This window comes from Sorex fumeus, unplaced genomic scaffold, assembly GCF_029834395.1.
Source record: "Sorex fumeus unplaced genomic scaffold, SorFum_2.1 ptg000003l, whole genome shotgun sequence".
In the NCBI taxonomy this organism is placed as follows: Eukaryota; Metazoa; Chordata; class Mammalia; order Eulipotyphla; family Soricidae; genus Sorex; species Sorex fumeus.
Window position 1 is genome coordinate 3,433,451 of NW_026606060.1, and position 19,981 is coordinate 3,453,431.

The 19,981-nt window shown below is 40.2% G+C and overlaps 1 protein-coding gene across 1 annotated transcript in view; it reads right to left on the minus strand.

Moving 5' to 3' along the window:
* Nucleotides 1-268: 268 nt before the first annotated feature.
* FOXN2 (forkhead box N2) overlaps nucleotides 269-19,981 on the minus strand; it is a 50,423-nt gene continuing 30,710 nt past the window's right edge. Inside the window, exons 3-6 of the mRNA XM_056117657.1 lie at nucleotides 15,244-15,362; nucleotides 13,233-13,297; nucleotides 4,372-4,440; nucleotides 269-2,160 (exon numbers count right to left, since the gene is read on the minus strand). Of these exons, the coding sequence (XP_055973632.1) occupies nucleotides 1,637-2,160; nucleotides 4,372-4,440; nucleotides 13,233-13,297; nucleotides 15,244-15,362 (777 nt within the window). The 3' untranslated portion in view covers nucleotides 269-1,636. The remainder of the gene's footprint in view (nucleotides 2,161-4,371; nucleotides 4,441-13,232; nucleotides 13,298-15,243; nucleotides 15,363-19,981) is intronic.

Genomic DNA, 19,981 nt, shown 5'->3' on the forward strand with positions numbered 1-19,981 from the left:
TCAGCAAATTATTGTATTTAGCAGCACCAATTTTATTAATGTGGCATCCAAGATCAATTAAAACTAAGAGAACAGGACAGATTATAGAAATAGATATCCCTGGTTTAAAGTCTTGCCAATTGAAAAAGACATTTTCAATATGCTTCTCGTTCGAGTTTTGCCCAAATAAAACTTAGGAGTTAAAATAAAAAGTTTGCCTCTTAAAAAAAAATCCAAGAAAATGCTTTAGTCATAGAAACAGCTAAAAGTAACAAACCAAAATCATAATTGTGTATGTACGATACGTGTGTTTGAGTATGAAACTACCAGAAAAATGAAAACGAATCACTCTTTGTGAAGCATGAGTAAGAAGAACCTTCAGGAAAGGTGATTCCACTGCTGTAAAAAAATATAATGAATACATTGTTTTATTAGTATCCCTTGTTATGAATAGAAAAAAGTCTCATTCAAACAGATTTGTTCAGATATTTAAAATGCCTTAATCAATGCAGGTTTGGAACAGGTATAGAAAATTTCTTAGCATGGAATAATGGCACATACAGGAATTACCCTGCCTTCTCAAAAAGGTATACTGTATGTTCTTTTTATGAAACTGAAATCCATGAAGATATTTTGTCCTTAGTTTTGTTAAATCCTTTGGAATTTAATTAAGGATGCATACTAATTTAATTCACATATAAGCCTCGTTTTTCCTCAATGACCTACCTTTGTGATGACATAAGTACTCTAAATAGTTAAGTTTGATTACACTCCATTTCTATTACAAGAGTCATAGAATGCAGCACACTGAACAAGCAAATGAAAGACTGTTATTGCAAAGTTGCGCCCAAATGGGTGCGAGCTCCATACTGCCCTAAATGGCTCTATCCCCCACTGGGTGGTTTCCAGTCAACAGGAACAGCTAGCAGCTAAGATTTACGATTGGTTGCAAAGCACTTGGGGAAATACCAGAGGCTCTCGTAAATGCTACACAATATTAGGGAACTAAGAAGAAGAAAAAAAAATCAAAGAAAATACTGTAATAGAAATCGGAGTGTTCTTAGATGAAATTATACCACAAACTGTCTTTTCTAAATCTTAGGATTCTTTGCCATAGTCTCTGCCTATGCAACCAAAAGGAACTTTCTACACATCTGTGATATTTTCTAATTCATACTGCTTTGCTCATGCTTCAACAAATTAAAACAAAATAAATTAAAACAAAAATAAGACAAAAATTTCCAATGTCATCGTACTGGATTATGTGTCAAGAGAGCACGGGAGAAAAATATCAGCACATTTTTAGATCGATCAATAGTTACTTAGAGACTGAAAAAATGAAAAGTTAGACAGCTTCAAATTCTTCCATTTTGATATATTAAAAAAAAAATCTTCCCTACAAGTTTAAGACAGAGAGTGGAGAATTGCTTTTTTTCAAAAAATTTACAAAATTCGGAGACACTTATCGCAAAAGTCATGCATCTAGGACTTCGCCTCGTGTTTATGGTTGGGCATGATCCTGACAGCAAAGATAAAAAAAGCCCCATCACGCCCCTCCCCACCCCGAAAGAAAAGAAGTCCATTATGGCTTTGCTATCCCTTGTGAACATTAAGAGTATTGCCACACTGTCAAAGAATTCCACACTAATCAGTATTTCTACTTTTTCCGCTGCTTCTGGCTCTGTGTCTTTGCAGCACTGATCAGGGAGCCCAGGCACGTGCGGATGCCCGCGAGGTGGAGCAGAGAGCCGGCTGCCTCCTTGAGCTCCTCGTCGATCTCTGGACACGGCTGCTGCCTCCGCTTTTTGCCTGGCTGCCCTTTCTCCGAGGGGTCGACACAAGCCTGGGACACATAGCCACTATCTCCAAGGGGGTCGTCTTCACAATCCACGTCCGTGTCCTCTTCACTAGGAAACCCCTCGCTGCCGTCACTCCCCGCACGGCCACTCTTTGGGATAAACTCATACACTTCATCCACAGACGACAGGGAGGACACGCTGGCCCTGGAGGCGCAGCGCTGCGCCACCATGCTGCTGGCACTGTAATTGTGGTCTTCCTTTGGGTCGATGCTGGTGGCCGAGGAGTCCCTCTCTGGCAATCGCACAGGACCGGGATGGTGAAAAGCACTGCCGTAACTTCTCTTTGTTTGCAGTGCTGTTTTAAGAGGAACGGGCTTCTCACCTGAGAAAAATGAAATTTCATCAAGAGGACACAGGCCTTTCACTCATACTGCAATTAAAATCTTTATAAATATATTTCTTCCACATGTGCAAATATTTTCTAAGAGCAATCCCATTAAATGGAATTTCAATGTCAAAGAATAAACAGATTCAGGATCATATATAAATAGGAAAAAAGTTCAATACTGGTGTCACAGGCATAGTTCGATGGGTGGGAGAAAATAATTTGCTTGTAGGAGGTCTGGATTCCATCCCTGGCACCATATAATAGCTCCTTGAGCACCACTGGGTGATCCCCAAAATAAACAAAAAGAATACACACATTGAAAATAACTGAGTGGGATTGGTGTTCAAATATTAAATGTAATCAAATATTATGAATTACTTTATAAAATAGAAAAAAATTTAAAAATAGTAAAATGCTAACTGAGACTGGAGTAGCTTACAGTGCCTGCCTTACGTGTGTATGGTCATGAGTTCAAATCCCCGGTGTCCACCCGACACCAATGCATTTCTATCTATATTGCAGTCAAGTGTATAAGCAACACACACACACACACACACACACACACACACACACACACACACACACACACGGGGTTGGGGAGGGGAAGAGGAAGGAAGGTGTGGAAGCCCCAGTGAGCAACACAATTTTAACGATGTGTGGCACTGAGGCCAGGAAGTGAGGTAAATGGTGAGCATTGTGTCAGCAGTGCAGTGGCCTTGATAGCACCACAGCCACACTTGTGGTTATGCCTCAACTCAGAGTGTGACCATGGCGAGAAGTTGTAGAAGTGCTGCAACAAGGTGTGAAAATGTTGGTGAGTAGTCCAGCCAAGTGTGCAAACACTAACCTGACATGCAAACAGGGTGAACACCAGCTTAACAAAACAAACAAAACAAAACCAACCAAAAAAACCCCACCTACAACATCATAGCCAGGGTCAGCAACAAAGGGAGGAGGGCAAGAAGGGAAAAACAGACAAAAATTAAAAAATAAAATTAGGCGCCAGAGAAATAGGACAGTGGGTAGTGTACCTGCCTTGCAAATGAGTGACCGGGGTTCTCCAGCATCTCATACTGCCCCCTGAGCTGCTGGGAGTGACCCCGAAGTACAGAGCCACGAGGAAGCCCTGAGCACCACCAAGTGTAGCCCCCACCCCCAAAACATCATAGTGGTACTTCTGATTTTGTCTTCCAAAAGCCGATGCTAGCTTATATATAGGAGGTGCTTACAATATGCAGACTTGCCAAACCCAGTGCCATTTTAAGTATCATTTACTTAGTATCATAATCTCTAAACAAAAGATGTCTCAATATTGTCTCATCTTGCACCTTCCTGATGTCCAGAGAAGTTGTGTATCTTCGCAAATCTGTGTTGTCCATCAAGTTTGTCCTCTAAGACCCACCTGCTCATGTATTGCCGGCTTTTCTCCCAAACCATGAGTTTTCTACCAAACTCAACAGTAAACCCTGATTTGTTATACAAAGCAAAAGAAATAAAAAGTTCCCCAGTGTTCTATCACGCTTTACTTTTCTTATAGACAGTTTTTGTTGTCAGAGTTATACAATTTAGACATTTAAATTTACTTATCCTGTCTTCTATGAATTTTGAAATCTGTACCTTACAGAAGTTTCCCCAATTTTTAGGAAAGGTAGAGGTAAACTTTCCTGCATCTACTTGTAATTCTTATTTTAACTTAAATATTCAAGTTTAATATCTAAATGTCTTATTTTTCGGTCAATGTAAAAAAGATCTATCATATAATTAACTTCAATTTCAATTAAATTACTCACATAAATGAAAGGTAATATAATAAAACAAATTAAGTGATAAAAACAGAATTCAGATAAAAATTTTCTTCCTGTAGTATGTACATATTTCACATTCTAAGCACTGTAGCACTGTCCTCCCGTTGTTCATCAGTTCCTCGAGCGGGCCCAGTAACGTCTCCATCGTGAGACACATTGTTATTGGGTTTGGCATATTGAATATATGTCACGGGGAGCTTGCCAGGCTCTGCCGTGCGGGCGAGATACTCTTGGTAGCTTGCCGGGCTCTCCGGCAGGGGCGGACGAATCGAACAGGGCTCGGCCGGGGCCGGCCATGAGCAAGGCAAATGCCCTACCACTGTGCTATCGCTCCAGCCCATTCTAAATTACATTTAAAAAGGAGTTGCAGGAACGTTTAAGAAATAGCATGGTTTCTTACATTCTAAAATTCCTTGTTTTATAGAAGTATTTAAGAGCATCATTGCTGTGGCAGCATCAATATCAGATTCTGAAAAAGAAAAAAGATAATGTTACGGTTCCTTAAAATGAAATACTAATATTAACTATTTGAATGCACTTAAAGAAAAGCAACTGTGAGTTTTTTTCTCCTTGGTGGGAATCATACAGTGGGGACAGCAGGGCAAGGTAGGTTCATGTGAAGGATTAAGCCCGGGGCCCCAGGCTTGAGGCTTGTCCTGGCACTTCAAGCCACCAAGTTATCTTCCAGGGCCTGTAACATTTAAGGTTTTAGTTTATATACTTCTACTTAAAAAACAAAACAAACCCGCAAATATATTTATAAAATAAAAAACAAGCAACAGATTTTACGATCTGCTTTGTTCACCTGGAATTATGAAGTACTATGAACAAGAGTGTGTAAAGAAGAGCTAAGAGGAACTGAGATAATTTCTCTAATTATTTAGAATAAAAATGAAAACCTGAACTGAGCTCAAGAAGGTTTGCCCTTTGAGTAAATTAGCTAAAAGGAATTACTTTTTAGCATTTAAAAAAATTCCTGTACCTGCAGTTATGATATGAGGCATTGTTATGAGAGGTAAAAATGTAATTGGTCAATTTAGATCAAGTACATTTCTAAATGCTAAATACTACCACACGGGGCTGGAGCAACAGCACAGCGGGTAAGGTGTTTGTCTTGCACGCGGCCGACCTGACCCGGGTTCGATTCCCAGCATCCCATTTGGTCCCCTGAGCACTGCCAGGGGTGATTCCTGAGTGCAGAGCCAGGAGTAACCCCTGTGCATCGCCAGGTGTGACCCAAAAAGCAATAAATAAATAAATAAATACTACCAACACAAAAAAATAAGCAGTTTCTTTAGTTGTATTATTTTTTGTTTGTTTTGATTTGGGGGCCACACCCAGAGATGCTCAGGGGTTACTCCTGGCTTTGAGCTCAGGAATCAGTTCTGGCGGGCTCGGGGGACCATATGGAATGCTGGGGACTGAACCCAGTCACAGGAGCAAACCAGTAATAATTATTTATGAGCTGTAAATACTACAGACTTATATAAAATTCAGGAAGTTACACAATTTTAATAGTCCATGAAGAAAATGGGGTTTAAAGGCTGATAAAGATAAGTAGTCAGAAGGACTGACTACTTCAAATTTGGCAATTATGTTCTCTTACGTACTTTTACACTGCAATTTAGTAATCTGTTAATCTGAAAAACTTTAAGAGGATAAAATTGAAAGCATAATCTAAGTGCTGAAGAAAGTTAGGAATAAATTACGAGGGTTAAGTGCAAAATCACTGTCACTGTCCTCCCGTCGCTCATGGATTTGCTCGAGCGGACCCAGTAATATCTCCATTTTGAGACTTGTTATTACTGTGTTTGGCACATTTGAATACGTCACGGTTAGCTTGCCAGGCTTTGCCTCGTGGGCGAGACACTCTCAGTAGCTTGCTGGGCTCTCCGAGAGGGGCGGAGGAATCGAACCTGGCCCAGCTGGGCTGGCTGCGCGCAAGGCAAATGCCCTACCACTGCGCTATCGCTCCAGACTCAGGAATATGTGATAGTAAAAAGGGCCAAGCCGATGCCTTGTATGCTGGAGGCCCTATTTTAGCTCTGTCACACAATGAGCGGTTTCGGCACCCTCAGAACCGCTGACTGTTTGACTCTTTAACGGTGACCCAGCCTGACTTTTTTACTTGCAGAGAACTGATTAGAGCTATCACTAGAAATGGCCCACGGACACCTGAGCATGGCTGAGGGAATCTTAATAAATGATAAGTGAATTAAGTCTAGTATGTCTGTGTCCTCCTTGCCTAAGATTATAATTATCTCCAACTAACATGTAGTATACTTTGAAGCGATTTGACATGGTCCAAGTATTATAAACTCATTTAATTCTCCCAACTGTACAATGTGAGGACTTCAGCATCTGCGTCTGCAGGTGAGAGGTCTCCAGTCACACGTGTAACCCGTACCACAGCAGTCTAGCTGTAGAATGCAGGTCTGCAGTTTGTTTTCTAATACTTAGTATTAGTTTCCTCTAAGACTCTCTAGCCAACCATGTGGCTAGAGAAAGTATGGTAAGATTTATATGCAAACAGAGGTATGAAGTGATATGCTCAAACATTTATAATAGAAGCCAATGATACAGTTTATTAGAAAAAAAGAAAATGAAATAAAATGGTACATAGAAAGATTTAGATGTAGAAAAAATAAGATGTAAAAAAGGGTAAGGCTCTCGAGAATGTACTGCTGAGGAAATAAAAGAAACTTGTAAAAATCCACATAATACACCTCAAAACTGTAAACAAACTATTTTCTCTGCATGTATGTTATCAACACACATCTTACTACGAAAGAAAAACAATGTAGAGTACTAACTTGATTACACTTTTTTGTTGTTGTGGTGCTGGAATTAACTCATGGCTTTATACATACAAGGCAAGTATTTTACTAGTCTAATTTTTCTACTTACAGTAATAGATAATTAATTAGAGCAAACTCGACTCTTGCCATAAACTTAATTTTATGAAAGATAAAACTTTCAAAGCTCTGCCAATTAATTCTAGAAAAAAAAGTGTAAATTAATCCAAAACACGTGGTTAATCAAGAACACCAGATTATCAGTGATCTATCTAAGGTATAATGAAGTTATAAAAACAAAATAGAAACGGTCAAGTTTACAATTTTAACTTATTGTGCTTATTTTTTTCTATTAAAATGAGAAGTCATAGTCGTTTACCATCACAACTGAAAATAATACATAATATTTTTTTCAATAACAGATACTTTAATGGTGGGGTTTTTTTTTTTTTTTCTTATTTTGGTATCAGGGTCTCACACATGCAAAGCAAACTGCTCTAACACTGAGCTATATCCCCAGCTAAAATGACCGTGTTTTTAAAACTCTATGAGATCTGGCAATGCAGTTTAGAGGTATAATGGGTGTATGCATGTGTGAGGCTCTGGGTTCACCCTGGAGTCCTAACTCGGTGGTAGGCTGAGCATTTGTCTTGCAGGCATTAAATCTTGAATTTGATCTCCAGCACTGCCAGGGGATCAAATAAAACATGAAGGGAGAAAAATGTGATCAGCTATGTTGTCGAATGTATTGTTAATAAAGGATGAAATTTGTTTCTTACAGTCTTCCTATGCTTTTCCTGCCACTTCTAAACTTAACAAATAATCATTCCCAAGTAAAAGTCATTTGTCTTTGATGTCTGAGCAGAGAGCCAGGAGTAATACCTGAGTACTGCTGGATATGGACCGCAGCTGCCAGCCCCCTTCCCCCCAAAACCCCACTTAGTTGAAAGTCATATTATTTCCTTTTTCTGGAGCGATAGCACAGCGGTAGGGCGTTCGCCTTACAAGCGGCCAACATGGCCGACCCGAGTTCGATTCCTCCGCCCCTCTCGGAGAGCCCGCCAAGCTACCGAGAGTATTCGATATGCCAGACACAGTAACAACAAAGTCTCCAATGGAGACGTTACTGGGCCCACTCGAGCAAATCAACGATCAACGGGAGGGCCATCCTTCTTAGTTCTGACTGGAGTTCAAATCATGCCGCTGATAAGGGTTAATGAAATTCCTGTTGAAATTGTTAACTATATTCCCTATGGCTAAGATTAGAAAACTACTGAGAAAAAAATTAAAAGACATGACTTTTAGCCCTGTGAAGTTGAGGGCTGTAAGACAAACCAACAAGTTTCGGTTACTTAATTCCCACTTATTTAGAGAATTAGGAATATAAGAACCTGAGAAGTAGAATTCAAGTGGTTACAGTTTTTCAAAATGTGGAAGTATAAGGATCCTACTTGTCATGATTTGGTAGAATTACTGGGGGTGGGGATGGGTACTAGGGACATTATTATCATTAATATGGTAACATTTTAATGTTCAAACCCTAAAACAACCTGTCAAATCATACCAAATAAGTTTTGCTTTTAAAGAGTTTACTGTGCAAATTCAGGAATTAATATGAGGATCAGCCTCTATCAAAACAAACATTTTCACAAAGCAACCACATGAAGAGGCTGACTTATGCTTCTTCCCTTTTTCAGTTTTTGGGCCACACTGCCCCCGCACCTAGCTGTCCTCGCCGGGGGCCCTTGCAGTGGGGCGGGTTGAGTTTCCCTCCCTGCCCCGAGCAGAGCTCCGGCAGCCAAAGACCTCCAGAACCAGCCACAACCATGCTGAGACCACTCTCCACACGCATGATGGTACCGGCAGAGGAACAAAGGCATGCGGGTCCCGGGGCTGAGATCTCCAAGCCTGCTCGGATTGGGGCTGAGCATCCTCCACCCAGATCCTCCATCTCCCAGTAGGCAGGGGTCACACCCACCAACTGACCCCCTGGCGCTGTATAATCCCATCAACGGCCAAGACTCAGAGACTATAAAACCCAGCTCCATCTTATTATCTCGTTCTTACTTTGGACAACCTGGAAGGCTACCGAATGTAACCTGCCCACACGGCAGAGTCTGGCAAACTCCCTGTGGCGTACCCAATATGCCAAATACCAGTAACAATGATGGGTCTCATTCTTCTAACCCCGACAGAGCCTTGAATATGGCACTTTTAAGAATCTCAGGGCTAGGGGCTGGAGAGATAGCACAGCGGATAGGGCGTTTGCCTTGCACTCAGCCGACCCAGGTTCGATTCCCAGCATCCCATATGGTCCCCTGAGCACCGCTAGGAGTGATTTCTGAGTGCAGAGCCAGGAGTAACCCCTGTGCATCGTTGGGTGTGACCCAAAAAAAGCAAAGTAACCCCAAAAAACTCAGGGCTAGGACGAAGGAGACGTTACTGGGGCCTGCTCGAGGCAGTCAATGAACAACAGAATGATCGTGATCGTGGGCCACACTATGTGGCTAAGTGTGTCAGTGGCTATGCTGTTCGGGGGGCAAGCTCCCAGAGGTGCCTGGGGGAACAGTAGTGCCGGGAACCAAACCCCAGTCTCCTGCATGCAAAGCCTGAGCCCTCTAAGTTATCTCCCCCATCCATTTTTGTCCTTTAATAAAGGAGAACATTTTCAATTAATTATTAATACCTTAAACTTCCTGGATCACTTTATTTTCACTTCAATATTATGCAAATGAAAAATCTTAAGTTCGCACTTAATCTACAACATCATTGTTTAAATTTTACATTTGTAGTCTGGCTAGGTTAAATGTAAATACTAACATTTTCTAAGCTAGAATTTGAGTTTCATTTTTGTTTTGTTCACTGATGTATTACGGTTGGTATCTAGCACAGTGCCTAGCCCGGAAGTGCACTCAACAAATGTTTTTGTATCATCATTATTTTTGTCTGTTCTAGGGCCATACCCAGAGATGCTCGGAGCTACTCCTGGCGGGTCTGTCCTCGGGGATTACTCCTGGTGAGCCTGGGGGACTACAGAAGGTGCTGGGGATCAAACCTGGAATGGCCATGTGCGAAGCAAGAATGCTACCTACTGTACTACTCTCTGGCTCATTTTCATATTATTATCGCTATCTTCTGCTACCTTACAATACTATATAACACTGATATTAATACATAAAAACAGAACATTATGAGGTAACAAGACTGTACTTTAACTATTCCACCTTCTACTCCGAAGTTCTAAGCCTAACTTCTATTATTAATCTAAAATAGCTCTACTATAGTAAACAAAACAAACAAACACTATCCTCCCGTTGTTCATCGATTTGCTCGAGTGGGCCCAGAAGTTTCTCCATTCTGAGACTTGTTGTTACTGTTTGGCATATTGAATACGTCACCGGTAGCTTGCCAGGCTTTGCCGTGTGGGCAAGAGACTCTCAGAAGCTTGCCGGGCTTTCCAAGAGGGGTAGAGGTATCGAACCTGGCTCGGCCGGGCTGGCTGCGTGCCCAGGCAAACGTCCTACCTCTGTGCTCCAGCCCAATCAACAAAAACGTCCTACCTCTGTGCTCCAGCCCAATCAACAAAAATGATTCTAAAAAGTGGTAGATGGATTTGATACCCAGTTAAATTACTAAACCCCAACAATGAAAAAGTAATTTTTCCATAACATAAAACTGATGACGCTGCCTTATTCTTTAAGGCCCAAGCAGCTCCCTTTAAACTGGAAGGAAAGCAGACTGTGAATTCAGAGTTTCTTCTACATAATTTATTTACCAGTTGTGCGCTTTGATAAAAAGTTAATCCCTCCAAACTTTAGTTTATTTTCTAAAGAAGATAAAATATCTCAAAGAACTGTTTTGAAACAAGATAACGTATGCAAAACATCACAGAAAAAACTCATCTGATGCTAATTAACACAGTGACACCAGAACTGCAATTTGTGTTAATTAAGCCATATCCAAGTGTGAGCCACTAGTATTGTTCATGTCATAGGAGGAAAAAGAAACTCTTTATGTTAAGTATTAGCCCCCCTTGATTTGGCAAAAACCTTCTTAGAAGTCTTCATCTGCCTAGCCCATACTGTAAAGTAAAGTAAAGTAAAGGCCCTCCCGTTGATCATCGATTTGCTCGAGCAGGCCCAGTAACGTCTCCATTGGAGACTTTGGTGTTACTGTGTCTGGCATATCGAATACTCTCGGTAGCTTGCCGGGCTCTCTGAGAGGGGCGGAGGAATCGAACTCGGGTCGGCCATGTAGGCTGCGTGCAAGGCAGACGCCCTACCCGCTGTGCTATCGCTCCAGCCCCTACTGAATGATCACATTTACAGCGACCTAACCAAGGCTTCCTGGCCTTTTATACTCCCAGGCTTTAACCATACTCATCAGCAGGTGATGAGGATGGTTACACATTTATTTTCAGCAAACGCCCGCCATGAAACTTATATCTACCCTTGAAAGTTAAGTAACCTTCCAGCTTTTGGGGTCCAGAGCAAGTATCACACGTCCTGCTCCAGAATACATTTTTTTGAAGTTTTTCCAAGCTTAACTTGTCCACTTCCTTATTCCCCGGTAAACTCTGTATAACTAATCAACCTTCTTCAGTAATCTGTAAATATTCTGAGAGCAGAGGTCTCCTTCAGCTCTGCTTATCCTATTAACAGTACCTGGCACTATGTAGGAACTCAACAAATACTTGTAGAATAGTTGAATGTTTAAGCCATTTTGTGGCTTAAGCAAACTTCCCCCAGAAATAATAGAGAAAAAATCAAATGTCCTTAGGAGTTTCAAAAAACACCCAAACACAATATGATTCCAATGTAAATCTTCATGTTTTGGAGACCTATACGCACTGCCTTAAAACCCAAAGGAATTAAAAAAATCCATTCCAGGAAAGACTGCATCCATTTAACCAAGGAAACTAACTACTTTCCACCGACAAGTCGGCTACTTGAATAGGCCTGAACACACAGATAAAGGGAAGTGAGCGGTCTGCAGCGTGGAGAGAGAACGCCTGTCACGTGTCGTCACTGGATGGAGAAGGATAGATGTTCTAGTCACGAACAAGTGGGGCCCAAGATGAACAACAGAAAATTGTGGAAGTATCTGTTTCCATAGAAGGATCAGAATTTAAATGAAAAAAAAAAAAAAAGAAAAAAAAAAGAGCAGGAAAAGATTCCAAATAAATCTGCAATGATAATGTTCTCGAATAGTGTATACAAACTGAGCTTTGATAAGGGTCCTGGATATACAGAAAGTCTTTGAGTCTGAGAATTTCTATTGTAAAGGACATTTTAGAAATACATCTCTAGGCTCCAAATAATGGTCAAAAAAAGTTAATGTACTACTAATTTATATTAACAATGAGAAAGGGGGGAAACTCACTGATTCAAAAATATACTACAGATTCCTACAAGTTAATATTTTGCTACCTTCTTTACACTTATATAACCAACAAAATATTCTGAACTATATTATAATCCAGGGGTCAGCAAATTTTTCTAAGAATAAAATAAAATACTTCACAGAATAAAGTATGCTTTATTCTTTGTGTGTTTGAAGTAAAATAGTTTCAGTAAAATGTTGAGAGAAAGTAGAGGCTGGAGCGATAGCACAGTGGGTAGGGCGTTTGCCTTGCACGCAGCCAACATGGTCGACCCGAGTTCGATTCCTCCGCCCCTCTCGGAGAGCCCGGCAAGCTACGGAGTGTATCTCGCCCGCACTGCAGAGCCCGGCAAGCCACCCGTGATGTATTCGATATGCCAAACACAGTAACAACTAGTCTCACGATAGAGACGTTACCGGGCCCGCTCAAGCAAATCGATAAACAACGGGAGAACCATGACCGTAGAGAGAAAAGATTCATATCACAGGGTGTGATGTGGGCAACAGAGAATGCAACTATTTTATTCTTGAAACATAATAAAGAAAACTAAAATAAGTATTTTTGGCTTTGTGGATCAGATACAATACTGAGTTCTCTGCTGCAGCCATTTAACTCAACTGTTATAACCAAGTTCATAGGTCTAAGGATACTGTTCTTCTCTTTTATAACCATTTACAAATCCAAAAGAAACCCTAATTCACAGGGCACACAGAAACAATTACAGGAGAAACACCGTCCATGGGACTATTCAACAAGCTACATGATAGTCTAGTATGGACTTGAGAAACCTCTACTGACAGAGTATTTTCTTATTTTCAAGAAATATATACATAAAAGGAAACTAAGAGGCAATATAAAGCAGTATATACAATATAAGCCCAGTATTTGGAGAAAAAGTAATTATGTGTCCATGCATGAAATTATGTCTAGTCACGCATTCATGAAATGGGCCACAGCAATTCTATTAAACTGTCAACAACAGAATAGTCATTTTCCCAATCTTCTAAAACAAAATACTTGTAATTAAAATCATAACTTTAGATCTGAGTTTTTAATGATATAAAATACTGGTCTTATACATACCTTTGAGAGTTTGCACCTGGTTTGGCTTGAGTATAGAGCCCAAGTAGTGAGGTGAGAAAGAGCCACTGAAAAATAAGGAGATAATTTTATTTCAAAATAAGATAAATGTAACTACTTACTGAAAAATTTATTTCACTTTTTACAGATCTAAGAAACAAAAACAATTTGTGAATTAAAAAACCCATTTCAGTAGACTATTGACCAAACATGATTGCCACTCAATGCCTCTTTTGCAAACCACAGCACTCAAAAGGAGAGAGAGGGAAATGCCCTGACACAGAGGCGGGGGAGGGGGGGGCTGGGGGGTGGAAGGGATACTGGGATCCGTGGTGGTGGGAAGGGTGTTTGATCATTGTATAATTGAAACCCAAGCACAAAAATATGTAAGTCTGCAACTGTACCTCATGATGTCTCACTATTAAAAATAAATAAATTTAAAAAAAAACCCATTTCACCTAGATTTCTTTGTTCAAGCAAAAACAAAACATATAAAATTACACCATAACGTTTGAATTTTCTTAGGTAAAAATAATTCATCTTTTAATTCTTTCATCTGTAAAATAGGAATAATCAGTATCTCACATAGCATTAAAGTAAGAATAGAGCAAGTTAGGGCTGATGAAATAATACAAAGTATAGACGTAAATGTAGGTGTTTGCCTAGCATGAAGCCAACCTTGTTCAAACCCTGGAACTGCATATGGTCTCCTAGGCACCGCCAGGAGTTAAGCCCCGAGAACCCCTGGCAGTGGTCCAAAATTCAAACAAAAATAAGAGAGCACTTTGAATGTCTGTAACAATAACAGAATACTATTTGCTTTTGTATTGGATGCTAAAGTTTGATATGTTAATATAGGCATTACCATAGTAGAAAGCATTTAGTAAAAGATGATTTTAGGAGGCTTATACGATTATAAATCAAGAATTGTTCTGCTGGTTGGTTATTTTTATTTTTTGGCGGTGGGGGTGGGACAGACGACCATCTGGGATGCTGGGGCTCAACCCCAGGCTGGCTGCCTGCAAGGCAAGCACTCTACCTGCTGTACTAGCTCTCCAGCTCCAAGTTCCTAGTTTCATAAACACACACAAACACACACACATGCCCACAGGCACCCCCGCACACAAAATCAAGTCAAACTTTATATCTATTCGTAAAAGTAAAACAGCAGTTTTTAATAAGTTAGAATACATTTAAAAAAAAAAACCTTTACTGAATCACTGTGAGATAGACCATTACAAAGCTTTTCGAGATTGGATTTCAGTCACACAGTATTCCAACACCCATCCCTCCACCAGTGTACATTTCCCAGCACCAGTGTCCCCAGGTTCTCTCCCATGATCACCCCCACCCCAGTTAGAATATTTTTCATGAAAAATTTACTAGAAAAACTCGCAGCAAAAATAAAATAAAAACTCAAACATTATTTTACTCGTCAAACAAGTAAAAATTTGAGAGTTGAATGAATTTTTCAAATACTAAAAATCCTGTGAAATAAAACACAAATTTAGAAAAAACAAATATGCATATAAAAATGTTGCATGCGGCCAAGAAGAATGCTCGAAGTGAGGGACGCTCAAGGCCCTGAACTTGATTTCCTTCAGGAGCACTGCGTGGTGGGACCCTGTGCCCCCCGGGGGGAAGGGTCCCCTCTGCCCCCCCGGGGGGGAAAAAAAAGATGATGTTCAGGAATAAACTTAACTTTATGTTTTGGAATCAATTAAAAGGAGTTAACATTTTTGTACCTGAAATTGTACTATAATTTTATTTGAGTTTTGTTATAGTCAAGATTGTGTACATTTTCCAGAATTCAATTTCTCACATATTTCTTGTTTTCTAACAACACAAGTTAGATGAAATAAAAATGCTTCGGCTAATGTCCTACTCACAAATATTTCTCTATATAGTAAAAAATACAAACAAAAGACCCAAAAGCTTATTAACTTTGTTAGCAAGGTCCTCCACCTCACACAGTGAAATGAATGACCATGACACTTATATAAAGATCCTCTACCTTTGTGGAGATGCAGGAGGGGTGTTAAATGGCGAGGAAAAGGACTGCTTCTTCAGGGCCTGCATAAGACTGGGTTTATATTCTGGATCAACGCACCATAAGGAACCTTTTCCATTAACCTAGAATAAAATATGCAAAGATTAATAACCTGGAACTTGAAGACATAAATGGTATCTGAAAAGTTTAAATAAATGTGTTAGGGAAAAATAAAAACCCCGTAATACTGAGTACAATGCAAATGTTGAAGTAGGCTTGTTACTCATGCGGTGCTTGATAAAAAGCCCTGGAGGAAGGCTGCCTGGTTCCAGTCCGCAGCTCTTCGATCTATGTGTTGGGAGACCTTAGGAAAACTAACTCACCTCCCACCCTCTCTCCCTCCCACCCCCCGCCATCTCTCTCTCTCTCTCCTTCCCTACCCGCCCCCTCTCTGGTCTGAGTCATTATGCCCTTATTTGTAAGGTACAGACAGTAACAAACTAGTTAATGGGATTGTTCACTGTCACTGTCCTCCCGTTGTTCATCGATTTGCTCCAGCGGGCCCAGTAACAACTCCATCGTGAGACTTGTTGTTACTGTGTTTGCCATATCGAATACGTCACGGGGAGCTTGCCAGGCTCTGCTGTGTGGGCGAGATGCTCTCCGTAGCTTCCCGGGCTCTCCGAGAGGGCGGAGGAATCGAACTCGGGTTGGCCATGTTGGCTGCGAGCAAGGCAAACGCCCTACCGCTGTGTTATTGCTCCAGCCCAATGGGATTGTTAATGTGTAAAATGTTGTAGTTCCTATTTAAAGTTAAAAAGCAAATAATTTAATGTTTATAGTAATTTCATGTTATTAGTATGGGCTGGAGTGATAGCACAGCGGGTAGGGAGTTTCTCTTGTGCACAGCGAGCCCTGCCAAGCCAGGTTCCATTCCTCCACCCCTCTCGGAGAGCCCAGCAAGCTACCGAGAGTATCTCATCCGCATGGCAAAGCCTGGCAAGCTACCCTTGACATATTCAATATGCCAAACACAGTAACAACGAGTCTCAAAACAGAGACGTTACTGGGCCCGCTGGAGCACATCGATGAACAGGACAGTGTTTTGTTTACCATGTTATTAGCAATGTTCTTCGATGTTAATAACAGCACTATTACCGAGGTTCTTTTACCTCTGTACATCGTATCTAATCATGGAGCAAAGCAGTGCAATGAATACTATACATATAATAAACACTATATAATTACTGATTGGCTATATGACACTGAAAAATCAATTAGTCTCTAAAATTCAGTCCTTTCGTTGACATTTTATCCTCAAAAACTAGGCCAGTTCACTAAGCATGTGCAAGTGACAGAGCTACAAAGGAAGTGAGCAGTAAGGGATTATTCCGAAGTTTCCGTATCACAGTGTAACAGAGACAACATACATCAGTAAAACTCTTTTTTGTCTTTAGAAGCAAAAGATCACATGGATTACAACGACAAGAACTTCAAAGTTTTTTATTCTTACAAAGGAACTTGATACATTTTTGTTTAGTCACTTTATTCAAACAGTACATGTATTGATAGGAAAATAAAACTTAAAAATGCTAGCACCTACAACATCCTTTCTCCTTCAGGTTGTATACAGAAAAGAAATACAGGAATGATTTTCCATATATTGACTAAGATAATAGTTTTAATTAATTCTAGCCATGCTGTCTTGGTATTCCAGAGATTACAAGTCTAGAAGCTGTCTACTTTAAAAAACCTATTGCAAGAAAATCGAATTAAAAAAAAATCCAAGTAGAATTGCTACTCCCTTGAAAGAGCAAATTGGAAGAACCGGTACTGAAATTGTGCAGTTGCAGGGCAATAAAGTGTTTCAAGTAATGTCTCCAAATAACAGTCTGGTTTGTTACCAGAACAGCACTTCCTGTCCACTGTCTATTCACAAACTAACAGAAACAAGAGACAAAATCGTGTATTTTCAAATGTTTTAAGAGCTTATAGCAAAAGGGAACTTATTTTTAACTCTTCCTTTGGGGACGGAAAGACAGCTCTGTGGGATGTGGATGTGCCTTGCAGGAGGCACCCCTGCCCAGCATGGTCCCCCAGCATCTCTCGCAGTTCCCCACTAAGCAGAGCCAGGACACTCAGTCCCTGAGCACACCAGATGTGACCCAAATCTGCCCCCACTAAAAAAAAAAAAAAAGTTTGCTTCTATGTCTGCTTCTATTTTTGTGCTCAGAAGTCTGCACTGTCCTCCCACTGTCCTCCCATTTTCATCGATCTGCTCGAGCAGGCACCAGTAATGTCTCCATTGTGAGACTTCTTACTGTGTTTGGCATATTGAATACGCCACGGGGAGCCTGCCAGGCTCTGCCATGTGGGCGGGATACTCTTGGTAGCTTGCCGGGCTCTCGGAGAGAGACAGAGGAATCAAACCCGGGTCGGCCGCATGCAAGGCAAACACCCTACCCGCTGTGCTATCGCTCCAGCCCTCAGAAGACAGAATACAACCAATTTTGGAAGTATTACTTTAAACTAAGTTTGCCTTCAAAAAGATAAATCTCAGGGTTAGAGAGATAGTACAGCAGGCAGGATGTTTGCCCTGAAGGCGACCAACTCAGGTCCCAACCCTGGCATCCCATATGATCCTCCGAGCCTGCCAGCAGTGATCCCTTTGAGCAGAGCCAGGAGTAAGCCCTGGGCACCTCTAAGTGTGGCCCCAAATCAACAAATAAGGAAAAAAAAAAAGATAAATCTTCTGCAGTGGAAATAGGAAATGTGGTTTCTCTCTCACTATTTTATGTTAAGACAAACAGTAAATTACATTTACTATTTTACCCCAAGACTTCTCAAATTACTTGGCAGAGAACCACTCAAGATTTTCAAGAAATGAAAAATGCGGCCAGAGATAATCCAATTGGTTGGAGAAACCCAGTGTAGATCTCCAGCATCACATGGCTACCTAGTACCTGAGAGTAGCCCAAGCACTGGCAGATGAGGTCCCCAAACAAAAACAAAACAAAAGAAATGAAGAAACATGTGAGTTACAATATACTCTCAAAGGATTTATCTTAACTGAAGTTGAACTTGGGAGAAGATGCAATAATCACCATTCCTGAAATGTTTGTATTTACCGGATATATTTTACTAATAATTTTTCCTTGATGGGCTGGAGCGATAGCATAGCGGGTAGGGCGTTCGCCTTACAAGCGGCCAACATGGCCGACCCGAGTTCGATTCCTCTGCCCCTCTCAGAGAGCCCGGCAAGCTACCGAGAGTATTAGATATGCCAGACACAGTAACAACAAAGTCTCCAATGGAGACGTTACTGGGCCCGCTCGAGCAAATCGATGATCAACGGGAGGGCCTTTACCTTTTTACCTTTACCTTACATTATTTCAGTTTTTTTTAAAGAAATAGCAAATTAAAATAACTAAAGATGACACCTGTAAGCTTTTGTAGCAAAATCTTTTATAATAGCAAGACTTCTTTTCTGTTTTTATTGAAACAATGTATCACTATGTAAATACACAGGCTAACATTTTAACCAGGCCAAAGTTCTAAGCTAATCCTTGTTTCCCAACTAAAATCTCAGTGTAAAGTTTTAGTTATCTTTAAACATTTTTTAAAAGTAGATATGACTTGAATAAATAAAAACAAAACAAACGCCATGGCCCACCTTGCACAACTTTAAAATCCCAAAGCATATTTTACACACACACACACACACACACACACACACCTGATTACTAACACCACTTTGTAGTTTGACCTGAACCTTCTGACCTTGCCTTCTTTTAGAGAACATCATTTCTGCATAATACTATTTAGCAAAAAAAGTGTTGCTGAAGTGCAAAATTAAAACTCCAACATACAATGGAAGAAGTTACTTACTTTCCTTCTGTAAATTGGGAGAGAAACGGTTATTTTGGGACACCACCTCAAGTATTTCGTATTTAAGAAACAAAAAATTCAAGCCATTCTCAATTCTACTTGAACATATCTCACTTTCTGTTCAAATTACAGACGTTTAAACTAAAGAGGTTTAATGATTGTTGTGATGATCATTATATATCTATTTCTTTTCCTTCTATCTGGGTCTGTGGTGATAGCTTAGCTTGCTAACTTGTCTCAATATAACATAAGTACTACAATTGCATATTTATACTCACATTCTTCATTATCTCATAAGATGATTTCTTTCTTTTTATCAAACTCTCCTTGTACTCAGGACTGTATACTTTTCCCTTCATTAGCTCTTACTTTCTTGATTCTTTTCTTTCTCTGAGCATCCAAAACCACTCAGGTTAATCACACATTTAAAAACTGTGGACAAGAACAAGTCCCTTTTGATCACTATCACAAATGGCACACTGGACATAGCGTCCTGCAACTTTCATTATAAGCAATACTTAGTGATTATTCTTATACACGGTATTATTCTTATACTTGCATGCAAGTATGAAGACTACTTTAGAGGGAAAAGCAGACTATGATTCACTAGATCAAAGAATCGCGTATTTCTAATTTTAATATCTGCTGCCAAGTTGGCCTCAAGAATGGTGAAACTAACTTAACAGTCCTGTCATTGCTATAAGCTATTGATATGATTCTCCTGTGTCCTCATCCAATTAATTTAATGTGATCAACCATTTAAACATTTTGTATTTTAATGGGTTTGTTCTTATGTTAGTCCATTATTACTAATGAGGAGAAATATGTTGTATATACTGGTATGTACTACACATGTACTGGTCATGCTGATTTC